The following is a 22,172-nucleotide window of genomic DNA, read 5'->3' on the forward strand; positions in this document are numbered from 1 at the left end:
ATTTTCACCGAACAGAAATTCCCAACAACATTTCTGCAATATTGTGCGTTCACCGTTTATTGGTTCGAAATCCAGAGAACGAGAACGAGAGATGGCAAGAGCTGATCCTTCGTTTCTCTTCCAATTCCAAATCCCACACCAAATTCCCACACAAACTGAGAACAAAGGTAAAGACTCTGTTTTCAATTTCCATAAATTTCACATTGCACAAATTTTATTACTGGATACATGTCCTAGGCTATAAGCTATAGCACATTGCACAAATCTTATTCTTAATTAATAATTTATTTACAGAGTTGATCTAAATCTGCTTCAGCCACTATATACAATCTAAAAAGGATAAATTAACCTACAAAGCACAAATACAGAACAAACAGATTATAGAACATACAACACAAAAGATCCAAAAAAGAAAAAAAGGTGTTATGAAATTAAAGATGCACCAAATTAAAGAAATTGCAAAGGATAAGCAGTTGGGAAATTGGAGTCAATGTTTATAGCACATTGCACAAATTTTATTCTTAATTAATAATTTATTAACAGAGTTGATCTAAATCTGCTTCAGCCACTTTGTACAATCTAAAAGCTAAATTAAACGCAAAAAGCACAAATACAGAACAAACAGATTATAGAACATTCAACACAAGATACAACAAAACACAGAAACAAGGGGGTTATGAAATTAAAGATACACCAAATTGAAGAAATTACAAAGCATAAGCAGTTGGGGAAAGTGGAATTCAAATGCTTATTTCTTCAAGAAACCTTGAGCCATCTTGAAGTAATCCCCATACCCACTTTCAGAATGGCCTTCACTTTCATGACCCCCACCAGCAGAGTGTGGTTTTGAGTGTGTGGTGGTAGAATGGGAGGAGTGGCTAGAAGTGGTGGTGGTGGTGGTGGAATGGGATTGGGAGGAGGAGTGGCCATATTGGTGGAGATAAGTCTCAGCCTTTTCCACATACTTGCCGTAGCTCTTTTCTTCCAACTTTCCATAGCTAGAGGCAGCAGCCAAAAGATCACCAGCTGCTGCAGCTACCCTGGCCTTGTCAAGCTTGTCACTTTCATGGCTAAAAGTGGATTGGGCTGCCTCAGCTAAATACTTGGCACTGGCCATGAGCTCAGAGTTTGATGGCTGGTGGTGTTGGTGCTGGTGCTGGTTTTGGTTTTGGTGTTGCTCATGCTTTTCAGGGTGGTGAGTGCCAGAAGAACTGTTGGCTTTCTTTTGAAGATCTGAAAGAAAGTCCATTGCTTGATTGATAGAACCTGAATGAATGAATGAATGAATTGGAGAGGTTTTGGCTGTAGTGGTTGGACTTGGAGAGATAAAGAAGATAATGAAGACTTGACCTTTTCTGTCGGTGGATATAAAAGGTAGGTTGCAACTCGGGGAAGCCTTTTCTTTTCAACAATGATGTGGTTAGCGTGTTCCTTCGCTGCTTCACTCGTTTGATCCCCGTGGGTTACACGTTTCCTAAACTGACCCGCCTTGTCTGTGATCATTTATGAATCAATAATATTTTTTTGGGAGCGATTCTTGGACTACAATTTTTCGTCACAATTATGATGTGATAGCTCATAGCTGTGAATAATTTGTTATCGCTTACATATGGATTTACATTTTTTCTTTGACACTCAAATTTGTGGTAAAAAAAATTGTATAATAATTTATGTTACTAGATTTTTTTTATTTTGTTTGTGTGTACATATCCCAACCATGTATTGAAGATCTTATGATATTATGAAAAAAAATTTCGAGTATTTTTTTTATATATCTTTTTAAAGAATGTTGGTATTACATAAGGTTTTTTTTTTTTTTTTTTAAGTGCTTTATTAAATAATATTATATATTTTTTTAAAAAATTTTAAATCAAATTATACTAATATATCCATAAATGGCACACATAATCCTAATGAATTTATGCATATAAGCTAATTAATTATTAACAAGTGTTTTTTCTTCATTGAAAAATGTACATTACTACTCATAATTGAGTATTTATTATATCTTTAATATGTGCTCCTTAGGACATTTGTTATTATTTAATTAGTACATTTTGTTGAAATATTTATTCTTGATTACCAGCTTTTGCACCCCATTCATATGTTTTTGTATTGTAACAGACCCAATCAAGAATTATCTCAAATGTTATGAGTAAGATGTGAAAAACTCAATAAATTTTGCAATGTTTCTAAAAAGATTGTATTTCCAAACAACCATAATATGTGTAAAAGAAAAATGATGTATACATCCGATAAAAAAGGAAACTTATCTCTTTACTGATGCCACTTTTATTATGCATCAATTATAATACATTATATCAACAAAACAATGGTGAGAAATATTATATATCTTTGAATATGTTGGTTTTAGTATGAGAAATTTGAAAGCTCCCATAAGTTTTTCTATAAAACACATTTTGTTAATTATTTTTGTATTGTACAAGGGGGTGAGGGAATTTTTAAAAGTCAAGGCCCTGTGGCCCCATCCTTCTGCTAGTGGATGGATCATGGATCCAATAAATGCGTGATCCATCTTTATGTAAGAGAGATATTGTATGTAAACGTTACACATAATACCATCTCCAGTGCATGGTCCACCTTATTTACAATCTTTAAGGACCACCTATATGGCTACATGACTAAGGTCTCAAAAAATTCCACCTAGTTGGTATTTTTTCATAGAACAATGCTACATAAGCAAAAAAATTTCACAAGAGTTGAATTAACAAGTTTTTACTCATTTTTATTTAGGCCTACAATTGACGTCACTATTTAATCTATCACTAATAATCTGTCACATTAGCATATTTAAAATTTTTTTCCTACCAAATTTTTATGTCTAAAGACTTTCACACTCTTGAGGTTTGGTTAATGCCCATCAAGTCCAAAATTTTCAAAACCGGTCAATGAATAACGATTTAGAGACCAAGTCGGGTTTAGGAGCTAAGTTAGTCAATTTTAAAAAGTCTTATACCTACTTAGTAGTAGTCCAAACTGATTAAAAAACTCAATCATACATTTGCAAAAATGGCATAGTTTCATTGATTAAGAAGACTATTTTAACAATCTTTCCAGTAGACCTAATAATTTCTCCACTAATATGGGGTAGACCCCACAAATGTGGACCGATCCGTCCTATATGGAAGGATTGTTGTAATTAGTAACCGTTAACAAAAAGAAAAGAAAAAAAAAAAAAAAATCCTTTGAATCTTGGTTGGGAGTATCTTGGCAAAACCGTAATTTTATTAGTAAAAACTAAAACAATTCATTTTGACTGAAAACCTTGAATTTCTCTGTAAAAACAGAAATTCCCAACTGGCAGAGAAACTAAAATCGGCACGACACCGTTTCTGCAATATTGTGCGCACGCACACCACCGTTTATCGGTTCTGTTTCGAAATCCAGAGAGAACAGCAGAACGAGAACGAGAGATGGAAAGTGCCGATCCTTCGTTTTTCCAAATCCCACACCAATTTCCCCCACAAACAGAGAACAAAGGTAACAAAAAAAAAAAAAAAAAATTCTGTTTTCCCAATTTCCATAGAATTTCACTTTCCCCTTTCCCTTAAAATCCTTAAATTCTCTTTTTCACGATTCTAATTTCTGATTACTGAATTCACTTTATATAAGTATTTGAGTGTGAATATTAAATCAAGGAAATAAGGGAGAATTTGAATATGATATATAAGGTGAATTGTAATTGCCAATTAAAGATTGAAATTTGTGTTCATATATTAGTGGTACAGCTTTTTTTAGTGTCATTGTTTATATATCTATATATGAGGAGTGCGTTCAAGACTTACTGGATGCGTCATTGTGTGATTACCAATACAATTAGTAGAAAGATAAAATTTTGTGTTCATCATATCTCGTGTTAGTTGATGTTAGTGTGTGTATATAACATATATGTGTGCGTGTGTGCTATAATGAAAGGGGAATTCTTTACTTATAGGAGGGAAAAAAAAAATCGAAGCTTTTATATGGATTGTTGTGGTAGCCTGAAGGCATGTGTTATGATGCGGCGTGTAATTCCTCGATAGAGTTTTTGTATAAGTTGTTTTGTTTGTGTAGCAGGAGGTTGAAAAAAATGGTCAAAATGTGTAGTAGTTTGATATATATATTTTTGGTGTATGTAATGCATAAACATATGTTTGGTATATGTTTGTGTATGTTTTCTGTGGCCAGTTATTGCATTGGGATTGTTTTTCTATAAACTTGTAATAAACAGTTTAGCGGTTAGATGAACAATAAGTTGTACTTGTAGGCTCACAGATGCAGGGGTTATTTCCTGTACTATAAATATATCGTACTCGCTGTGTAGTTCTATTAAGGGTAATCTGGTTTTTATGATGGGGTCTTTTAATTTTTCTTGCATCTAAATATGCCATGTGAAAGGTGTTGTGAAAATTTGCATATAAAAGAAATAAAGAATATTTCAAAAATTAGAATCAAGGATTTTTCTACTTGCTTGTCATTCACATCATTGTTTTTGGGCAGACTCTTGTGTTGTTCCCATTTTATGCCACACTTGCTATAAATCCCCCTTAAGTAAGTTGAACCTTGCACTTGTAGGAGTATGTAATTTATGATTCAATTCACTTTGGAACAAATGAAAATGTAGCTTATCTTGTTTTTTTGCAACTGAAAGTTTTATTTGTATCTCGATGTGTCCTTGTTTCTAGACTTTGTTTACTGTCACATTACATAGAAGGCTATTGACTTTGTAAATATGGACTATGTTTACAGGTTTGATGTGAGCAACATGAGCTGTTTAGAATTAACCTGGAGGAGAAATCTTTGAGGCTAAGTTTCATGGCATAGTGGTTCTTTCACAGGAGAATGTCCAACTCTGCAATTGTAGCAGTTAATTCTCTTATCTAATCAGACCTTTTTCTTCTGTCATGATGTGGAAATTTGCCTCAAATGCCATTGCAAGTATTGGACTGAAGAAAAACTCAGGGAAAAACTTAGTAGAGTCAAGTCGAGCTTCTCAAGACTGCTCAGATGATGAGGTGTGTTCGAATGCTAGCCGAGACGAAGGACTGGAATGCCCAATATGCTGGGAATCTTTCAACATTGTTGAGAATGTGCCCTATGTCTTATGGTGTGGTCACACTCTCTGCAAGAATTGTGTCCTAGGGCTTCAATTGGCTGTCTTGAAATTCCCTACTCAACAAATTAAGATTCCATACTTCGTTTCCTGTCCATGGTGCCACTTGATGTCATTCCGGCTGGTTTGCAATGGAAATTTAAAGTTCCCTCGCAAGAACTTCTTTCTTCTATGGATGGTTGAGAGCTTGAACGGTGATCGGTCAAAGTCTGCTTTTTCCAGTGTGGAAAATCAATCAATGTGGTCTCCAAGGTGCAATTCTGCTATTGGAAGTCAAGCTACCAATGTTAACCCTAGAAGGGCCCCTCCTCATTGCCTTGGACATCTGGGGTCTGGCAATGATAATGGTAGTAGTAATGTGGAGAGACGCCAATTTTCCCTTCATAAATCTCTGGATTTTTTCATTCACTTTACATCCAAGTTCCCTTTGGTCATCATATTTCTTCTCATTGCCTTTTCTGTAGTACCTGGCTGTGCAGTCATTTTGGCCATCTACTTGATACTCACAGTTGTGTTTGCTATCCCATCTTTCTTGGTATTGTATTTCGCATACCCTACTTTGGAGAGGCTGGTAAGAGAAATAACCACATGAGATGTGGTTGGTTACTTGCCTCAGTAAACCCCGAAAAACTTGTACTTGCAACTTTTCTTTTCTAAAATCACCCCACTGCTTTGCATCTGAAACTGGTCAGTCTACTACTCCACTTTCTGGCAATTTGACAGTTTAATGTTGTGAGGCTATTCAGATTGTCCTATGGTTTTGTGATGCTGTGGAAAGCTTCTAAGAGGCATGGTTTTGTATTGAAATTGTAAGTTTTGAGTTTCAGTTGTCAGTGATTAAATACCACTGTTCAATAGAAGTGGAGAACCAATTGTTATGAGCTTGAATGTGCAGAAAAATATATTTCCCAAGTGTGCTTCTGGTGATTTCTGAAATTTTTGTTACTTCTTTGAGTAGTCTTGGTTTAATGCAAGCTTAAATGACTTTTTTTCAATCTTTAATCTGCTAGACTAATGGACCAACTTTCTGTTAAAATCAGACTCTGTTCCAAGAACAACATTTGAAAAAATAGAGAAAGAAAAGGAAAAGGTCTTTTGAAGTGTAGCATATTGATATTCTCCTATTGTTGTTTGTATACAACTAAACTACACAAGAGTCTTTGGGTGAGCATTTTTCTTCAATTTGCTTTGATCTTGTCCTGAAAATGGAATTAATTATTGGTGTGGGTGCTGAAGCATCTCAGATATGAGAGTAATGTTCTTCTTTTGCCATACACTAGGCCAGGAATGGTTGTTAATCATTGCCTATGATAGCTCTGGGCAGCTATTGATTTATATGGATTCATATTTTTATACTCTTTTTAAAATACATACAAGTATTTTGGGAGAGTGCATATGATGCTTTATATAGGGAAGCTTTTTTTAAGATTTTCTATCTCTATATGACCTCACTTTTGTACAGATATCCTTTAATTTTGTTAAAAGCTTGACTAATAATCATGGTTGCATGAATTTGGTAATAAATAAGAAAAAAAAATCTGTTTTAATAGAGATTTTCCGTTGTCCATGAATGACATAATGTTGTAATCATGGATTAGTAAATTAGAATCTGAGTAATTAATAGATGCAGTATATTACTTGAACTCCTACAGGTGACTCTTTGATATGGAATGACAAATCTTATAAAGAAGTTTCCAGTGTATTATGATTGCCACTTTGAGTTAGTTAAGAAATTTTGAAATAAATAATTACAATTGTAGAACTTCAAAGATTGCCTTTGTCCCTGAAAAACCAGGTAAACTGGTCAAATTCATAAGCAGAGACATGTCTTAGGAACTTTCCCTGTAGTTCTAATTATGTTTGCCTTTTCTTTTGCCTTTAACTCTTCACCCTTTCGCCTTTCTTCTGCCTGTGCTTTTGCTGCTCCTGCAACCTGGTTAATATATTCCATCTCAGTGCGAAATTTTTCTAAAGCTTTTACTCTTCTTCGTTCCACTTCACTCTGCTTCCAAGAAGAGATTATCAGACCCTATCTATTCATTTTTAATTAACTAATGAAAAGATAACGAAGAAAAACCTGTGTCTTATCTAGTTGGCGTCTGGCTTTTGCTTTCTTCTTTTCCTCCCAGGAAAGTATTGTGGAATTTATCTTCTCGTACCTGAAATTCTTTCTGTTAGTGTTCATATCTTTAATTGCTTCTAACGTGGCAGCAAAAATTTCAGCACATAATTTTATTTTTTATAGTTTTATTTATTTATTTATTTTTTTGGCTTGGATGTAATGTCTACCATACAATCTTGATAACTCAGGATGATTTGTTTCATATTCACTTTTGCTTTAAATTTTATAGTTCAGTAGACCACTCTTAAAGTGAATAAGTACCGTTCTTTGATCTTAGCCAACTCAGCTTTCTCCCAAGCTTCTGCTTCTGTTTCTTCTGCTCTAAATCTCATTGGACTCTGCCCTTTGGAGTCAGTTAGTGGGATTTCAGCTCTCATTGAACTCTGCCTTCGAGTTTCAGTTGGTGGGATTTCAGCTCTCATTGAACTCTGCCTTTGAGTTTCAGTTGGTGGCATTTCTAGATTAATGGTGGCAGGCAGATCAGGTTTTGGTGCTGCAGTTTCAGGTTGTATACTGTCAGTTTTTTTCAAGTGCTCGGAAAAAGTTGGAGTCTTTTTCATTGAAGGGGCAGGCCCTATGGACTTTTGCTTTTGGGGTGTCTTTCCAATTGCTGTAGCAGTTTCTGGCACCTTGGTATCTTTGCCTTCAGGAAGTCTCATTGAAGTTTCACCTAATAAAAACCATCTCATAAACTTTTGTTTGAAATAGTATGATCAGGAACTCATAGATAACTGGCAGTTCTCATGCATTGCATCTTTACCTGAGAATCGCTTGGATGCTCTACCAGGTTCTAGCGCTGAACGTGTTGTATCCTCCTTTTTGCTCTTGCTTCTGATAAAAGAGGTTTCAGGGCGTTCACCCGTCTTTTTCTGATCCGGGATGTCTGGTTCTTCAAGTGTGGCGATGGCAAATGTAGCAGCTGCCGCTGCGGTTGCATGCTCTATTATGTTGTTTGAATCGTAATCCTGACTCATTTGCCTGTTGAACAGTCTCTGGAACCAGTTCTGGGATTTCTTCTTCTCTGTAAACACACCAGTAAGGTTTCTGATTTTTGCCTCATCCATATATGTCACCTTTCATCATACACACACACACACTAGTAACTAACCCGTGCTATACATGTGAAAATTCTTAGAAATGCTAAAATTTATTTTATCAAATTAAATGGTTTTTTTTTTTTTGGGTCAATTCAATGAGAAAATGAATGTCACTATTAATGGTGATTTTAGAAAGATCTTATTAAAAGCCGAATACAATAATTTAATCTATATCCAAAAGACTAAATAATGTTTTTGGATGGTTGAGAGAAATTTAGTTAAGATAAATGAACCAGCCGAATACATAATTTAATCTATATCCAAAAGACTAAATAATGTTTTTGGATGGTTGAGGGAAATTTAGTTAAGATAAATGAACCTTTTCGCTATGGATTTTAAGGAATAAGTTATACAAATGGTTAATTTTGGCACTAATATTCAAAGGAATACACATAATTCATTAGAAGAATTTGAGCTCAAACATCACCAACAACCAAATAAATGAAATCTTCACTTAGTACTAACAGTAAATTCTCATTAATCTTTTGCAATATAGAACAAATGTAGATTTTATAGAAATATCCTATAATACGTATACAATATATCTTACTCTCATATTCAATCAAGATGCATCAACTACATATTATTTCCATGTTTTTAAAAAAAATTTTTTTTTTTAATAGGTAACTACATATTATTTCCATGTTTTGAAAAAACAGGACTTTATATGGATTCAATCAAGATGCATCTACTAAATATTATTTCAATGTGTAATGCCATCATTGAGCACTATCTTTGTGAAAAAATACAAATCATGAGTCTGAGTTCGAGGATAATCCGATAATAGCCTAAACGAACTGTTTTGTGTGCCTAAAAACAATAAGCACAAATATTCCATGTTTATTGGAACAAATAAAAACCAAAAAAGACAACAATTTTTTTCAAACTGAATAAACAACCTTTTGAAATTGCAGTAGACAAAGAAGAAGTAACAGAAAAAGGCTTCTAGAAACTAATTATAAATCAAAAGCTTAATTAAAATCAACTCATAAGAAAACAGTAATTATATTATAAAGAAAGAGTGATAAACATTGGGTTATTGCCTGAACAAAACCTTGTCTTGTAGGTAAAACCTATCAAATGTAATGCGACAGTAATACACACATGAATTATTCACCTGATTTTTCCAAATAAATGAAAAATAAATTCTAAACTTAAACTGCCACTATGACAATTCTTAAATCATGCAATCAAAAAATTTTGAATTTAATTCGCAATTCAAACATAATTTACATTTTGTTTTTTTGTGCTCTCTAATTAAATATTTGATTAAACTTGTTTTAAAATGGGAATCTGTTACCTTAAGTATTCAACAAATTTCTTTTATTTTATAAACATACACGAATTTTGAGCCTCCTTTAAAGATGCATGTTTTCTTCTAAATGAAAATCCAAATGAGACAGTTTTTATTCCTCGGAACATGAAATTTATTCCTCCGGTGAGTCGTTTAATATTACAATTGAAAACTCTCTAAACCTTGCATTGTCAACTGGACAGAGATATATTCTCCTATAGATCAAGACTATGATGAAAAGGGCAAACTATTATCAAATTAAAGGGGAAAGAAAATGAATGTCATAAAATCCTTATGCAAAACTAAAATGCACATTTTTTCTTAATGAAAATATAGTGGTATGAGCCTAAGAAGGGACAGTCATGTATAATTTTACATGATAAGCTACAACTTTAAAATGTAAAAAATAACCAATTAGCCAAAAAGGTCATATCACAATGTTTTAACTTAATTTTTCCTTGGAGAAAAATCAGTTAACATGCATCCTAAAATAACGATTCCTAAGTCCTAACAAATCCAATAAGTGGGAATGCTTCAACATTAAATTATTCAAATCTAAAAGGGATATCAAATTAGACACACACTGAGGATGATGAAACGTGTGAGTCAAGCTTGAATTCAGGCAAATTAGCTTCTATATACTCAACAATAAAACATGTGTTTTGTTTACCCAAATTTTTAGGCCTTTGTTCATGATGAAGCATTATGGAATCTAAAATTATGTTGTAGCTTCTCCGTAAGTCAGAGTTTGTGTTCAATATTGATCTTCAATAGCTTACTATTGGGTTCCTTTATCTAATAATAGTTTATATATACATATATATATATATATATTTTAAATCTATATTCCACTAAATATAGTAATAGGGAGAACCAATAGCCTAGTAGAGACTGTGTTTTAAAACAGCTACATTATACCTTTGTATGTGAGGCATGGTTGAAAAAGGAAGAAAACTTTTTGCTAATTTATTAACCCTGGTCAAACTGTGTATATACTGTAGAAAGGAGAATACGTGTCCATTCATTAGATCTTCATAATGGACACTGTACAGAAATCAATCAAATTCTGGAATGAGAACAAAATAGTCAGGTATTTTATTTTAAAGGTGGTGTCTAACACATAACAGATTGGGGGGTTGCCAGGCTGTTTGGTTTTTCCTTTACAAATAATGTACTGTAGTTGTTTTTTTTCTTTCTTTCTCATTAACAAAATTAGTATTGTTTCTGAGAAAAGTTTGAACTTTGTGCGATTGAAGAATAGCTTAATTTTATCATTCTGAGTATGATACAAATTATGAGTAGCAAAAAAACTTTTTTAAGTTAATTGAAAGGGAAAAATATTATGCTTACTTTTAAACACCAAGAATTATGTGCTTCGACAATAGTCTGACAAGCATTGTGTGTTTTAAGTGGCTTTATAATACATTGTAATCTCAAAGGTTTTCAAACAAAAATACATGCTCAAAACTTCTATCCCTTTAAGATTCATTACAACAATATGGGCAACTCACATTGGATAGAAAGAGAGAGATCTTACCTGTCAAAGTCTCAGTTTCAGCTGCTCTAGAAAGTAACATCCATTGGATTAGTAATAATGCCACATTCGCTGCACAATAAACCATATGTTCCAACTGTTTAAAAGAATCACTTTATCTTCTCACAATGAGTTATTGAAAAATCAAAGACTCTTAAGCAACAAACTTTTATTTTGTCTAACAACTTTGCTGAGTTAAATATACTTTTTTAAAAATTTTAAAAATGAAATATACTAAAAACAAAAGAGTCATTTTTTGTTTCTCTTTTTTCTTTTATTTAGCAAGCAAAAAGAACAATGAACCAATATAGATTTCATGATTAAAACTATAATCAAAACTATCTACATCACACTAATAGTGTAATACATGTACTGGTAAAAAAAGTATACATGCCTTTATGGCAAACACCATTAAGAATTTAATTATATACATTACACCAACTATTCCTTCGCACTTATTTTGTAAGGTTAGCGATGTATTCTCAACTCAATAGAATAGAGAACACCTTTTAATGGTGATTACATTATTGTAAAAAAAATAAAAATAAAAATGATTTGTAACACAAGTGTTAACAGTTTAAAGGATTCTTTGTTTCCTCTTCCTCTTTTGTTAATCTGCAAAGTCAATGAATAGTTTTTTTTGTTCCTCATAGTTGCAGATTTAGCTGTGTGTTGTACATCATTTGCATCATCTACTTTTTGTAATTTAACAGAATGACCATCTTCTTCACTTGGTAAGTTGTTGATAGAATCTTTTGTAGCATCACTCATATAACATTGTTAATAGAATTAAAATGGTGTGAAATGTATTATGATATGTATAAGTCACATTAAAAATGTTTAATATTATTATTTAAATGTAATATAAAAGTACTCACATCAGTTATTTTATCAAGTCTAATTGAATATGAAACTTTATATCCAACTAAATTGAAAATACTTAATGCAAAGACAAAATTAAAACCCAAAATAAGATTATCAAAATACTATGTTCTTCTTATACCCCTTCATTCACTCACTGAACCCACAACTGTCTCTCAATGATAAATTTCAAATTTGTAGAGAAAATAAAAAATTTTAATCTCAATGCACAAACCAACCATGAAAAAAATTATAATCAAATCAGACCTAGTTCATTTCAAAATTTACATTCAAGATCACCAAGCCACCTCTAAATTAGACCCAAATTCATTCTCAATGAAAATTTTCAAATTTGCAAATTAAGAAATTCCCAAACTCTAATGTCAATGCACAAACCCACCATAAATGAATCATAAAAAAGTCATACCTATTTTTTAGTTTTCCCTAAACTTTCAAATAAACAATCTCAAAGACTATTGTAATTCAATTATATTTGTATACATATTAAGTGATTATAACTTGGATCAAATTTAAACTTAAAAACCCTAATGGCATGTTTGGATGTTTAAAAAAGGAGGGGGAGTAAAGTAGAGGGAGGGAGAGTAATGCAATTACCTTGTTTGGAAGTTTTTTAAAGAATGAGGGGGAGGGGTTTGGAGGAGTTTGGAGGGGTTTGGACTCCCTCTAGCCCCCCAATTTTAATTCCCCCAAATTGGAGAGATTTGGAGGGGGAGTAGAGTTCATAAACTATTAACCAAGTAAATTACCTAATTTACCCTTATTATATTAACAAAATTATACAAGGGGAAGGGCTAATTACTCCCTTCCCCCTTACTAATTTTAAAAACATCCAAATAAGGTGGAGGTGAATCATTCTCCTCTACTCTCCTCCCCACTACTCCCCTTCCCTCTACTCCCCTCTACTCTCCTCCATTGGAAGTTTTTTAAAGAATGAGGGGGAGGGGTTTGGAGGAGTTTGGAGGGGTTTGGACTCCCTCTAGCCCCCCAATTTTAATTCCCCCAAATTGGAGAGATTTGGAGGGGGAGTAGAGTTCATAAACTATTAACCAAGTAAATTACCTAATTTACCCTTATTATATTAACAAAATTATACAAGGGGAAGGGCTAATTACTCCCTTCCCCCTTACTAATTTTAAAAACATCCAAATAAGGTGGAGGTGAATCATTCTCCTCTACTCTCCTCCCCACTACTCCCCTTCCCTCTACTCCCCTCTACTCTCCTCCCTCTCTAAACTTCCAAACAAGCCATAATGGAACCCAATAAAAATTATAATCTAAAACTTCCTTTCAAAGCTTGAATATATCTCTAAGTCAAAGGCTCACAGATCAGTGCCTAAATAGAAACCTAAAAAAAAAATTCAAATTTACAAAGGGAAGGAAATCCCTTTGAAAAACTAAGGGAGAAACAAATCAAAATTTACACTGGGGTTGTGATAATTTTTTGGGAAAATTATACTTTACCAACCTAAACTATGCAATAGATTACGCTTTGTACTCTAAACTATTCGAACGCACACTTTGTATCCTAATTATCACACTCATTACACTTTGCACCCTGGTGTTATTTTTGTTGTTATGTTTAATGAAATCCTACTACACATGGCAAGTACATGCTTTTTACTTAGTTAGAACAAACTTAAAAAGACCAAAACAACCTTCTTCAAAATCAATTAAAACAAATCCCAATTTTTTTTCCACATCTCTTTGTCTTGCGTGCAAACCCACTACCCAGACCCAAATTCAGATTCTTGTGTAGATGAAAGACTAAATGATATTGTAGGAAGTGCATACCATGTTGCACCTGAAGTCCTACATATGTCATAGAGTCCAGATGCAAGAAGATATATGAAGCATTGGAGTTATAATCTACATCTTATTACGTGGAAGCTGGCCTTTTTGGGAACGGACAGAATCTGGATTTTTTCGTGCAGTGCTAAGAGCCGAATCAAACTTTGAAGAAAGATGAAAATGCTAAATATGAAGCAATGAGAGAAATTGAAGTGTTGAAATATGAAGAAATGCAAGAAATTTTTAGGGTTTACAAAATCTGAATTTGGGAGAGGCACACACACAAGAGAGATGTGGAAAGGATTGGGTTTTGTTTTAATTGATTTAAGAGAAGGGTGTTTTAGTCTTTTAAGTTTGTTCTACCAAAGCAAGAATTATATGTTTGTCATATGTAGTAGAATTTCGTTAAATATAATAGGAAAAATAACATCAGGGTGCAAAGTGTGCGTTCGAATAAATTAGGGTGCAAAGTATATTTGGTGCATAGTTTAGAGTAGTAAAGTGTAATTTTTCCTAATTTTTTTGACTCATTTTTTAGCTCAACTACATATTCTTTTTTATTATACAGCTATTAGCAACATGACAATAGATAAACAAACTATTAGCCTAAAAAGGTTCCAGATCCATTGACTTTGATGTATATTCAAACCATAAAATATTCAATGCCAAAAACATTGTCATTCTACAAAGCAAAGATTTGTAAACAAAAGAAGAGCCCAAGCTTTGGCGAAGGTCTTGTGAACCATACACCCCTTTCCCCATCAAGCAATTGATTCTATACCAATTTGTTTACGCTTTCTCAGTCTATTGCTTATTAGGACAATCAGGTTTCTAATTACTACTGATGAAACAAAGTATTGATACAAATAAAACAATTGGTGAAGAATAAAGACAAATTGAAATTGCTAAATACACAAAGTTAACAATTGGAAGAAGATCCTTTATTTGCAAAACTGATGTAACTAATATAGTGATAACTGCCATAAGAGTCCTCATCATGTCTACTTACTTTTCCAACATCAAAATCAATACAGAGCATTATAATCATCTTTAACATTCAAACTCTCTCATGTACCCCAAAATCAAACAACAAAAATGATAAGAATTCTTAAGATAATTTAGGACAACATCAAATTAATCTAAATCAAATTCTTCATTGGGGAATTTAAACAAACATATAGAGAACAAACACAAAGATGTCAATAACAATGAACTAAGAGAAAACCTTTAAACCCACATTGCTAATTGCTCACACAGATACTTTCATGAAATAAGTATTATCCAAAATTACAGAATAAAGAGTCTTAAAAAAAATTAGAAGAAGAGGATCCGGTGGGAGTAAGGGGCCATAGGCATAGACTTGTAGTGGGCACCGTTCAAGTCACTGTTACAATGTTGCTTGGGTAGATAGATACAGATTCTAACCAAAACTAATAGCTTGTTTGGACGGAGGGAGAGTAGAGAAGAGTAGAGTAGAGGGAGAGAGAGAGTAAGTAAATTACCTTGTTTAGATGTTTTTTGAGGGAGGATGGGGAGGGATTTGGAGGGGTTTGGAGGGGTTCTAATTACTTCTAACCCCTCATTTTTAATTTCCCTAAATTGGAGAGATTTGGAGGGAGAGTAGAGCATAAAAATGCTTAACCAAAAGAATTTACCCTTACCATATTAACAAAATTACAAACTATGAAAAGACTAATTATTCACCTCTCCTTACTTAATTTAAAAAACATCCAAACAAGGTGGAGGATAATTATTTCTCTTTACTCTCCTCTCTACTCGAGCCACCAAAATTACACAAATATTCACCCCAAAGGATAAGAATATAAGAAAGAAAATCCCAAGCACTACAACTGAAAAGGAAAAACAAAAGAGGTTAGTTTTACCAGCAATGGGTTCGCTGGCTGACGGTGGCAGCAGGCTAGTGAAGTTTTGTGGAGGAAAAAGGGGCATGAGAAGTTGAAAAAAATATATATATATATATATATATATGAGAAATGCTATGTTTACAACAATTTTACAACAACATTAACACGAACCGAAGTGGGGCGACTCGTCTAGAGGGCCCGCAGGTATCAAAACCCTCCTCCCCGTCCGAGGGAACGTGCAGCAGGGTTTTGAGGGGCTATTGTGGGGCTCGTGGGCCTGATAGCCTCGGCCCATCGTGTAGCAGGCCCAAGGCCCATGCCGAGGAATACTGACTATTCAAGGCTAAATTGGGGAAAGCCTCTTTTCCCAATCCACGCCGAGGACCTCCTCATCCTCGGCCTGACAAGGATGATTTTTGGGAAAGACCAGGCCCAAAGTAAGCTGTCACCCTCGCATTTAATGCATTCACCTAACCCCCCTGGCCGCATTAATGGGGATATAACCCCTTAGCAGGGCAACGTTGATCAGAGTGAACCACTTGAGTACTGATAAGACCTCCGATGGGACGGACGGCCAGAAGAGAGGCAAATGGATGATCAACAGATGGAATAAGGAGATAGGAAGATGAAGACTATATAAGAAAAGCAAGTAAAGTAAAACAGAGGGAGGAAAAAAGAGAGAAGGAAAGGGTCTCCTCGGCCACGGGCCGAGGAGCATCCCCTCAGTTGTAAATAAACTCTAAGTGTTTTCTTTTATAAAGGAGAGTTCATGCTTGATGAACGACGGTCAGCGCCTAAACCTTTAACCCACTCTCTATAAATTTATTGTTTGGGCTTGTTGGGCTGAAAACCCATTCATACTCAGGGTCAATCCAAATTGAGTCCCTACATATATATATATATATATATATATGGAAGCGATGATTACAATATAATAAAGGGGTGGGATAGGTTTAGTTATTAAGGAACTAACCCATCCCTATAGCCTTACCCATAAAGATTACAACAAGAAAAAGGATGAGGATTTTTTGTGTAGGGTTTCCTAGAGAGAGAGAGAGGAGAGAGAATTTTTTTCAGAATTTCCTTAATTTTTATGACTTTTCCACATTTTTTTTCTCTCTATTTCTCTATTTTTTTTTTTCCATAAAGAACTCTATATTTTTTTCCTAAAAAATAGGGGGCATATTTATAGGGGAAGGTGGAAAATAATTAAGGATACACTAGTGCTAGCTGCCCATCTGCCCATAGCAAGGGGTAGTTAGCATTGGTGTATCCTAATACACCAATGCTAGCCTCTCACTTTTGCCACCTCATTAGCCTTTTTTTTTCTTTGAAAAAAAAAAAAAAACATTTGGCCTGATTTTCGCACAGTTGTTTGGAGGCTTTTTCAAGCTTTGTTTCGTTCAAATTTTATACGCACAGAAAGCTCTGGATGTCTAATTTCTAACGATCTGGGCCTTTCTCGATTTGGAGCTATGGTTATCAAGATATCGCGTTTGAAAGGAAGGTGATGCATAGTTGAAAATTCTAGATGTTTTTTCTTGAAAAATTCATATCTTTCAATCCAAAGTAGATATTGTCGAGCTCTTTTGATGAAAATTAGCTAAGACCTTATTCTTCAAGATGGTCCAACCCGCTTGTTCCAGTTCTTGCCCAATTAGTACAGTTTATTGCGCGAAGTCGAGTAAAAAACTGTTGTTTTTTTCTTAAAAAATTGAAGATTTTATTAGGGTTTTCAGTATTTTAGTAATTCTTATCCGTTTTAACTCCGATTTTGGCCCATAGTTATCGTTTCGAAGGGAAAAATATGCCCTACGAGACAGTCCAAAATTCAACACGACCTAACGATTGGATTAAAAAGTCAACTTTTTGACCATGCCCTGCTAGGGTTTTGGTCTTAATTGCTCTATAATAGATTTTTCAATCATTGTGACTTTTTGATTCATTGTTCAAACATTTTGTACTTATTTCTACCCTATTTGGCTTTGAAATCCATGATTTTGCACCTTTTTCAATTTTTTTGATTTTCATGTCTTTGTTTTGACACCTGAATTGGGACCGAACAAAATACAGTATCAACAATGTTAATTTGTTTTTTCCTAAATAAATTATTTGTCAAACATTGTTGGGTTTTGTAAGATAACCACACTTAGGTCTGAACATAAAGGACTTTCATTCTTGCAATTCTTTATGCTTTGGTGTATTGTATGATTCAAATCTGCTTGTAAGTAAAAATCCCAATTTTTTGTGAAAACGTTTGCCATTGTCACTTGTTGAAAAAAAAAAAAAAAAAAACAAAAAAACTAACTGTGTTATGACTGATAATCTCTACTATATGAAGGAACTTAAATTTCAGTTTATTTTCTCAATGCATGTCATACACTTGTAAAATTCCAGATCCACAAGCCCTTCACAAAAAAATTCTAAGCAAATTTTCCCCCAAAAAATAAAAAATAAAAACCTCATATAAGAGCATTCACAGCAGTGGTGCTATATAGGTATAATGCTATTTTTTTAGCTCAAAATCACAAAAAACATCCCACAGCAGTGGAGCTAAATCTAAAAGATTTAGCTCCAAAGCTACAGTGCACATCTAAAGATAGATGTGCACTGTAGCTCACAGCTAAAAAAAAAAATTATTTTTTTACTACATTTCTCTCTCTTCTCACTTTAAATAATCTTTTCCTATTCTCTCTCTCTCCGGCTTCTCTCTTTCTTCTTTCTTCCTCAAATTTTCTCTCTAGCTCGCCGGCCACTCCCTCATCCCTCAGCTCGTCGGCCACTCCCTCAGCTCGCCGGCCATTCCCTCATCTCCCTCATCCCTCAACTCGCTGGCCGCTCCCTCATCCCTCAGCTCGCCGGCCATTCCCTCATCTCCCTTATCCCTCAGCTCGCTAGCCGCTCCCTCATCTCCCTTATCCCTTAGCTCGCCGACGACCACTCCCTCATCGCTCAGCTCGCCGGCCACTCCCTCAGCCGCAAGCCACCGCTGCCGCCCATGTCTCTATTCTCCTTGCTGTGATTGAGTTTTTTTTTTTTTTGTTTTTTTTTTTATGCATTTTCATATGGGTTTAGTGGCTGTGGTGGTGGTGGTGGTTGATTTTGGCTATGGTAGTGGTGGTGGATGATTTTGACAGTGGGTTTGTGAATTTTGGTTATGGTGGTGGTGAATGATTTTGTCTTTGATAGTGGGTTTTGTGAATTTTGACTTTGGCAGTAGCTTGTTCCTTGGTTTTGTTTTTGTTTTTGTTTTTTTTTTCTATGTTGTGTTGTGGTTGCCAAAGTAGAGTGATGGTTGTGGCCGATGGTGGTGGTGGTGGTGGTTGTGGGTGTGGTTATGGCTTTGGCTGTGGCTGATGGTTAAGTGGATGTTTATTTTTGGGAAGTAGGATATATTATTTTATTGTAGTGGTTAGATTATTTTATTGTGATGTGTATATTATTTTATTGTGTTGAAAGCTAAAATAGATCCACTACTGTAGCATGTGTGTAGGTAAAATAGATAAAGTGACTTTTTGTGTAACTAAATAGCTAAAATTTTGCCACCACTGCTGTGAATGCTCTAAAGGGTCATACTTTATAGTTTTCATAGACACCCAGAAACGAAAAACAAAGCAGCATTATTACAAAACACTAAAGCCCAGCAGAATCTAACAAAACTATGAAGGCAAAAGAATCCGAGACTAGACAAGATCGTAATTAAGAAGAAACCAAAGACCCAAAATCCTCACCTCAGCTTAAGGCTTATATTCCTAGAAACTAGCTAATTAGTACATTTTATCCACAGCAGTGTGTGTAGGTGGAGCTCTTTTATTTTCATTAATTCTATCATGGACACAAACTTGGTATAACCGTTAAGTGTGTGTGTGTATATATATATATATATGCGCTGAGAAAATGGAAAAGAGAAAGCTCCATTTCTAATAATCATGCCAAACTTCTGCTCAATGTGGTCCACAATTCACACTGATCTATTATTTCAACCCACAGACAAGTTTATCAAAAAACCCATAGACAAGAAAAAATGAATTTCTCCGCTCAACATAGTACAAAAAAAGGGAACGGTTTTATTTATTTAATTATTATAATTTTTATTTTTTAAAGATTGGGAACGTTTTTATTTTGTTTGTACTATACTTCATTCTTTTTATTTTCTCTGTCCTTCATGATCGCTAGAAAATACCTTTTTTTTTTTTTAGAAGAGATGAAAAAAGGGAAAAGACATCTGAACCTAATCTTACGCTTACTAATGAAAAACCATTAAACCATTCCTGATATCTGTTGGGAATTTAACCTAAATTCCAACCTGTGAGAAACAAAAAAAAAAAAAAATAGAGAAAACACACGTCAAAAAAAAATAATCACACGCACAACACAGTATTTACGTGGTTCGGCAATTTGCCCACGTCCACGGACTTGCAGGGATTTTACTATTATCAGGAAAAAAATACAAAGTGCGGCTACAGTGTTTTTCTCTCTCTCTAAAAACACAACAACAGTAGTCACAAACCCTAATTATAAAAGCGGCTTTTATATCCTGCTTACAGGGTTAGAATGGGCTACAAAACGAGCCAAAAATAAACTAGGCTCCACAAAACCCAACAAATCTCCCACTTGGAGACTAGTTCAATCATCAACATCAGCCGCTATCCTCCAAAAGCAATCCCTCATCCCTGCAACTCATCCTCCTGTCCTCAAGCTAGAAGACCAATTGAAGCTGCACACAGCTTCAACTTCTCAATAGTGACACCCTTAGTCAACATGTCTGTTGGGTTCTTAGATCCACATATCTTCTCAAGTGTTACCAACTTATCTTCAACAAGGTACCGGATAAAGTGGTATTTTGTCTGTATATGTTTCGACTTTGAATGAAAAGCCGAATTCTTGGCAAGAAAGATTGCACTCTGACTGTCACTATGTAGAATGCCCATCTCTTGCTTCTTACCTAATTCATTTAAGAAACCATGTAGTCAAATCATCTCCTTTCCAGCTTCAGTTCCTGCAACATACTCAGCTTCTGTAGTAAACAAAGTAACAATCTTTTGCAAATTTGAAGCCCATGATATAGCTGTACCACCTAGAGTAAATACAAACCTAGTAGTACTCTTTCTACTATCAACATCACCAGCAAAATCAGCATCTACATAACCTTGCAGCTTCAAACTTGCACCTGTGAAGCAAAGACATGTATCTGATGAACCCTTCAGATATCTCAGAATCCATTTAATTGCCTCCCAATGTTGCTTTCCAGGCCTACTCATGAATCTGCTCACAACTCCCACTGCATGTGCAATGTCTGGTATTGTACACACTATAGCATACATCAAGTTGCCAATAGCTGAGGCATAGGGCACCTTACTCATATGGTCCATTTCTTCTTCTGTTTTCGGTGACTGTTCTTTGCTCAGTTTGAAATGACTACCCAAGGGTGTGCTCACTGGTTTAGATTCATTCATGTTGAACCTGCTGAAAACTTTCTTCACATACTCTGATTGTGAAAGCTTCAATATACCATTAGCCTTGTCTCTAATGATTCTCATACCAAGGATTTGCTTCGCAGCTCCCAAATCCTCCATTGCAAACTGTTTTGACAATTGCTTCCTCAAATTATTAATCTCCTCAATGCTAGACCCTGCAATGAGCATATCATCCACATACAACAGTAAAATGATATAAGAATTGTCAAAGAATTTAACATAGCAACAATGATCAGCTTCACATCTCTTGAACCCAATTTTATGCATAAAATTGTCAAATTTCTTGTACCACTGTCTAGGAGCTTGTTTTAGGTCATACAAGCTCTTTCTCAGTTTGCAGACTAGATTCTTTTGTCCCTGAACAATAAACCCTTCTAGCTGAATCATATAAAGGTCTTCCTCCAAATCACCATGAAGGAATGCCGTCTTCACATCTAACTGCTCAAGATGTAAGTTTTCTGCAGCCACCATTCCCAGCACCAGTCTAATTGTTGACATCTTCACAACTGGAGAAAATATCTCTGTGTAGTCAATGCCTTCCTTCTGCTAGAACCCTTTAACAACTAATCTGGCTTTGTAACGTTTGCTACCATCATGCTCATTCTTTATTCTGTATACCCACTTGTTGTGCAAAGCCTTCTTTCCTACTGACAATTCAATCAATTCCCATGTCTGATTCCCCAACAAGGAATCCATCTCATCCTTCATGGCTAACTCCTACTTGCTTGAATTTTCATCTTGCAAGGCTTCATCATAACACTCTGGCTCACCACCATCAGTCAATAGTAGATAATTTAACGCGGGTGAATAACGCTGTGGAGGTCTAATGTTCCTAGAAGATCTGCAGACTTCAACTACAGGTGTACTCTGATCTACCTGTGAATCTACATTCTCCTTATTTTCTTCACCCATTTTCTGGACAGTACTTTCAGTCAATCCATCTAACATGTTCATTAAATATCACATTTTTACTTCTGATGATTTTCCTGTTTTGTTCATC

The 22,172-nt window shown here is 34.7% G+C and overlaps 3 protein-coding genes across 3 annotated transcripts; 1 reads left to right on the forward strand and 2 right to left on the reverse strand.

The window, feature by feature from the left end:
- Positions 1 to 473: 473 nt before the first annotated feature.
- On the reverse strand, positions 474 to 1,386 carry LOC112012270 (nodulin-related protein 1). The gene has a single exon (XM_024044652.2). The coding sequence runs from the start codon at positions 1,247 to 1,249 to the stop codon at positions 749 to 751; it is 501 nt and encodes a 166-aa protein (XP_023900420.1). The 5' UTR covers positions 1,250 to 1,386; the 3' UTR covers positions 474 to 748.
- A 1,878-nt stretch (positions 1,387 to 3,264) lies between these two features.
- Positions 3,265 to 6,025, forward strand: LOC112012183 (uncharacterized). Its single transcript, XM_024044566.2, has 2 exons — positions 3,265 to 3,501; positions 4,750 to 6,025. Exon 2 carries the CDS (start codon positions 4,905 to 4,907, stop codon positions 5,703 to 5,705), a length of 801 nt encoding a protein of 266 aa, XP_023900334.1. The 5' UTR covers positions 3,265 to 3,501; positions 4,750 to 4,904; the 3' UTR covers positions 5,706 to 6,025.
- Positions 6,026 to 6,772: 747 nt separating this feature from the next.
- On the reverse strand, positions 6,773 to 11,228 carry LOC112012182 (remorin). The gene is made up of 5 exons (XM_065775341.1): positions 11,164 to 11,228; positions 7,996 to 8,256; positions 7,497 to 7,905; positions 7,191 to 7,272; positions 6,773 to 7,115 (listed from the first exon to the last, which is right to left on the reverse strand). Exons 1-5 carry the CDS (start codon positions 11,201 to 11,203, stop codon positions 6,924 to 6,926), a joined length of 984 nt encoding a protein of 327 aa, XP_065631413.1. The 5' UTR covers positions 11,204 to 11,228; the 3' UTR covers positions 6,773 to 6,923.
- Between the last annotated feature and the right edge of the window lie 10,944 nt (positions 11,229 to 22,172).

Source organism: Quercus suber, unplaced genomic scaffold, assembly GCF_002906115.3.
Source record: "Quercus suber isolate HL8 unplaced genomic scaffold, Cork oak 2.0 scaffold_109, whole genome shotgun sequence".
In the NCBI taxonomy this organism is placed as follows: Eukaryota; Viridiplantae; Streptophyta; class Magnoliopsida; order Fagales; family Fagaceae; genus Quercus; species Quercus suber.

Bases quoted from the DNA above. Each gene is read 5' to 3' on its own strand.
- LOC112012270 (XM_024044652.2), bottom strand. From the start codon at position 1,249: ATGGACTTTCTTTCAGATCTTCAAAAGAAAGCCAACAGTTCTTCTGGC.
- LOC112012183 (XM_024044566.2), top strand. From the start codon at position 4,905: ATGATGTGGAAATTTGCCTCAAATGCCATTGCAAGTATTGGACTGAAG.
- LOC112012182 (XM_065775341.1), bottom strand. From the start codon at position 11,203: ATGTTACTTTCTAGAGCAGCTGAAACTGAGACTTTGACAG. The intron at 7,906-7,995 runs GTAAAGATGCAA...GGTTTTTATTAG, and splicing joins AGCATCCAAGCGATTCTCAG to GTGAAACTTCAATGAGACTT. The intron at 7,116-7,190 runs GTTTTTCTTCGT...TCTTGGAAGCAG, and splicing joins GCCAACTAGATAAGACACAG to AGTGAAGTGGAACGAAGAAG.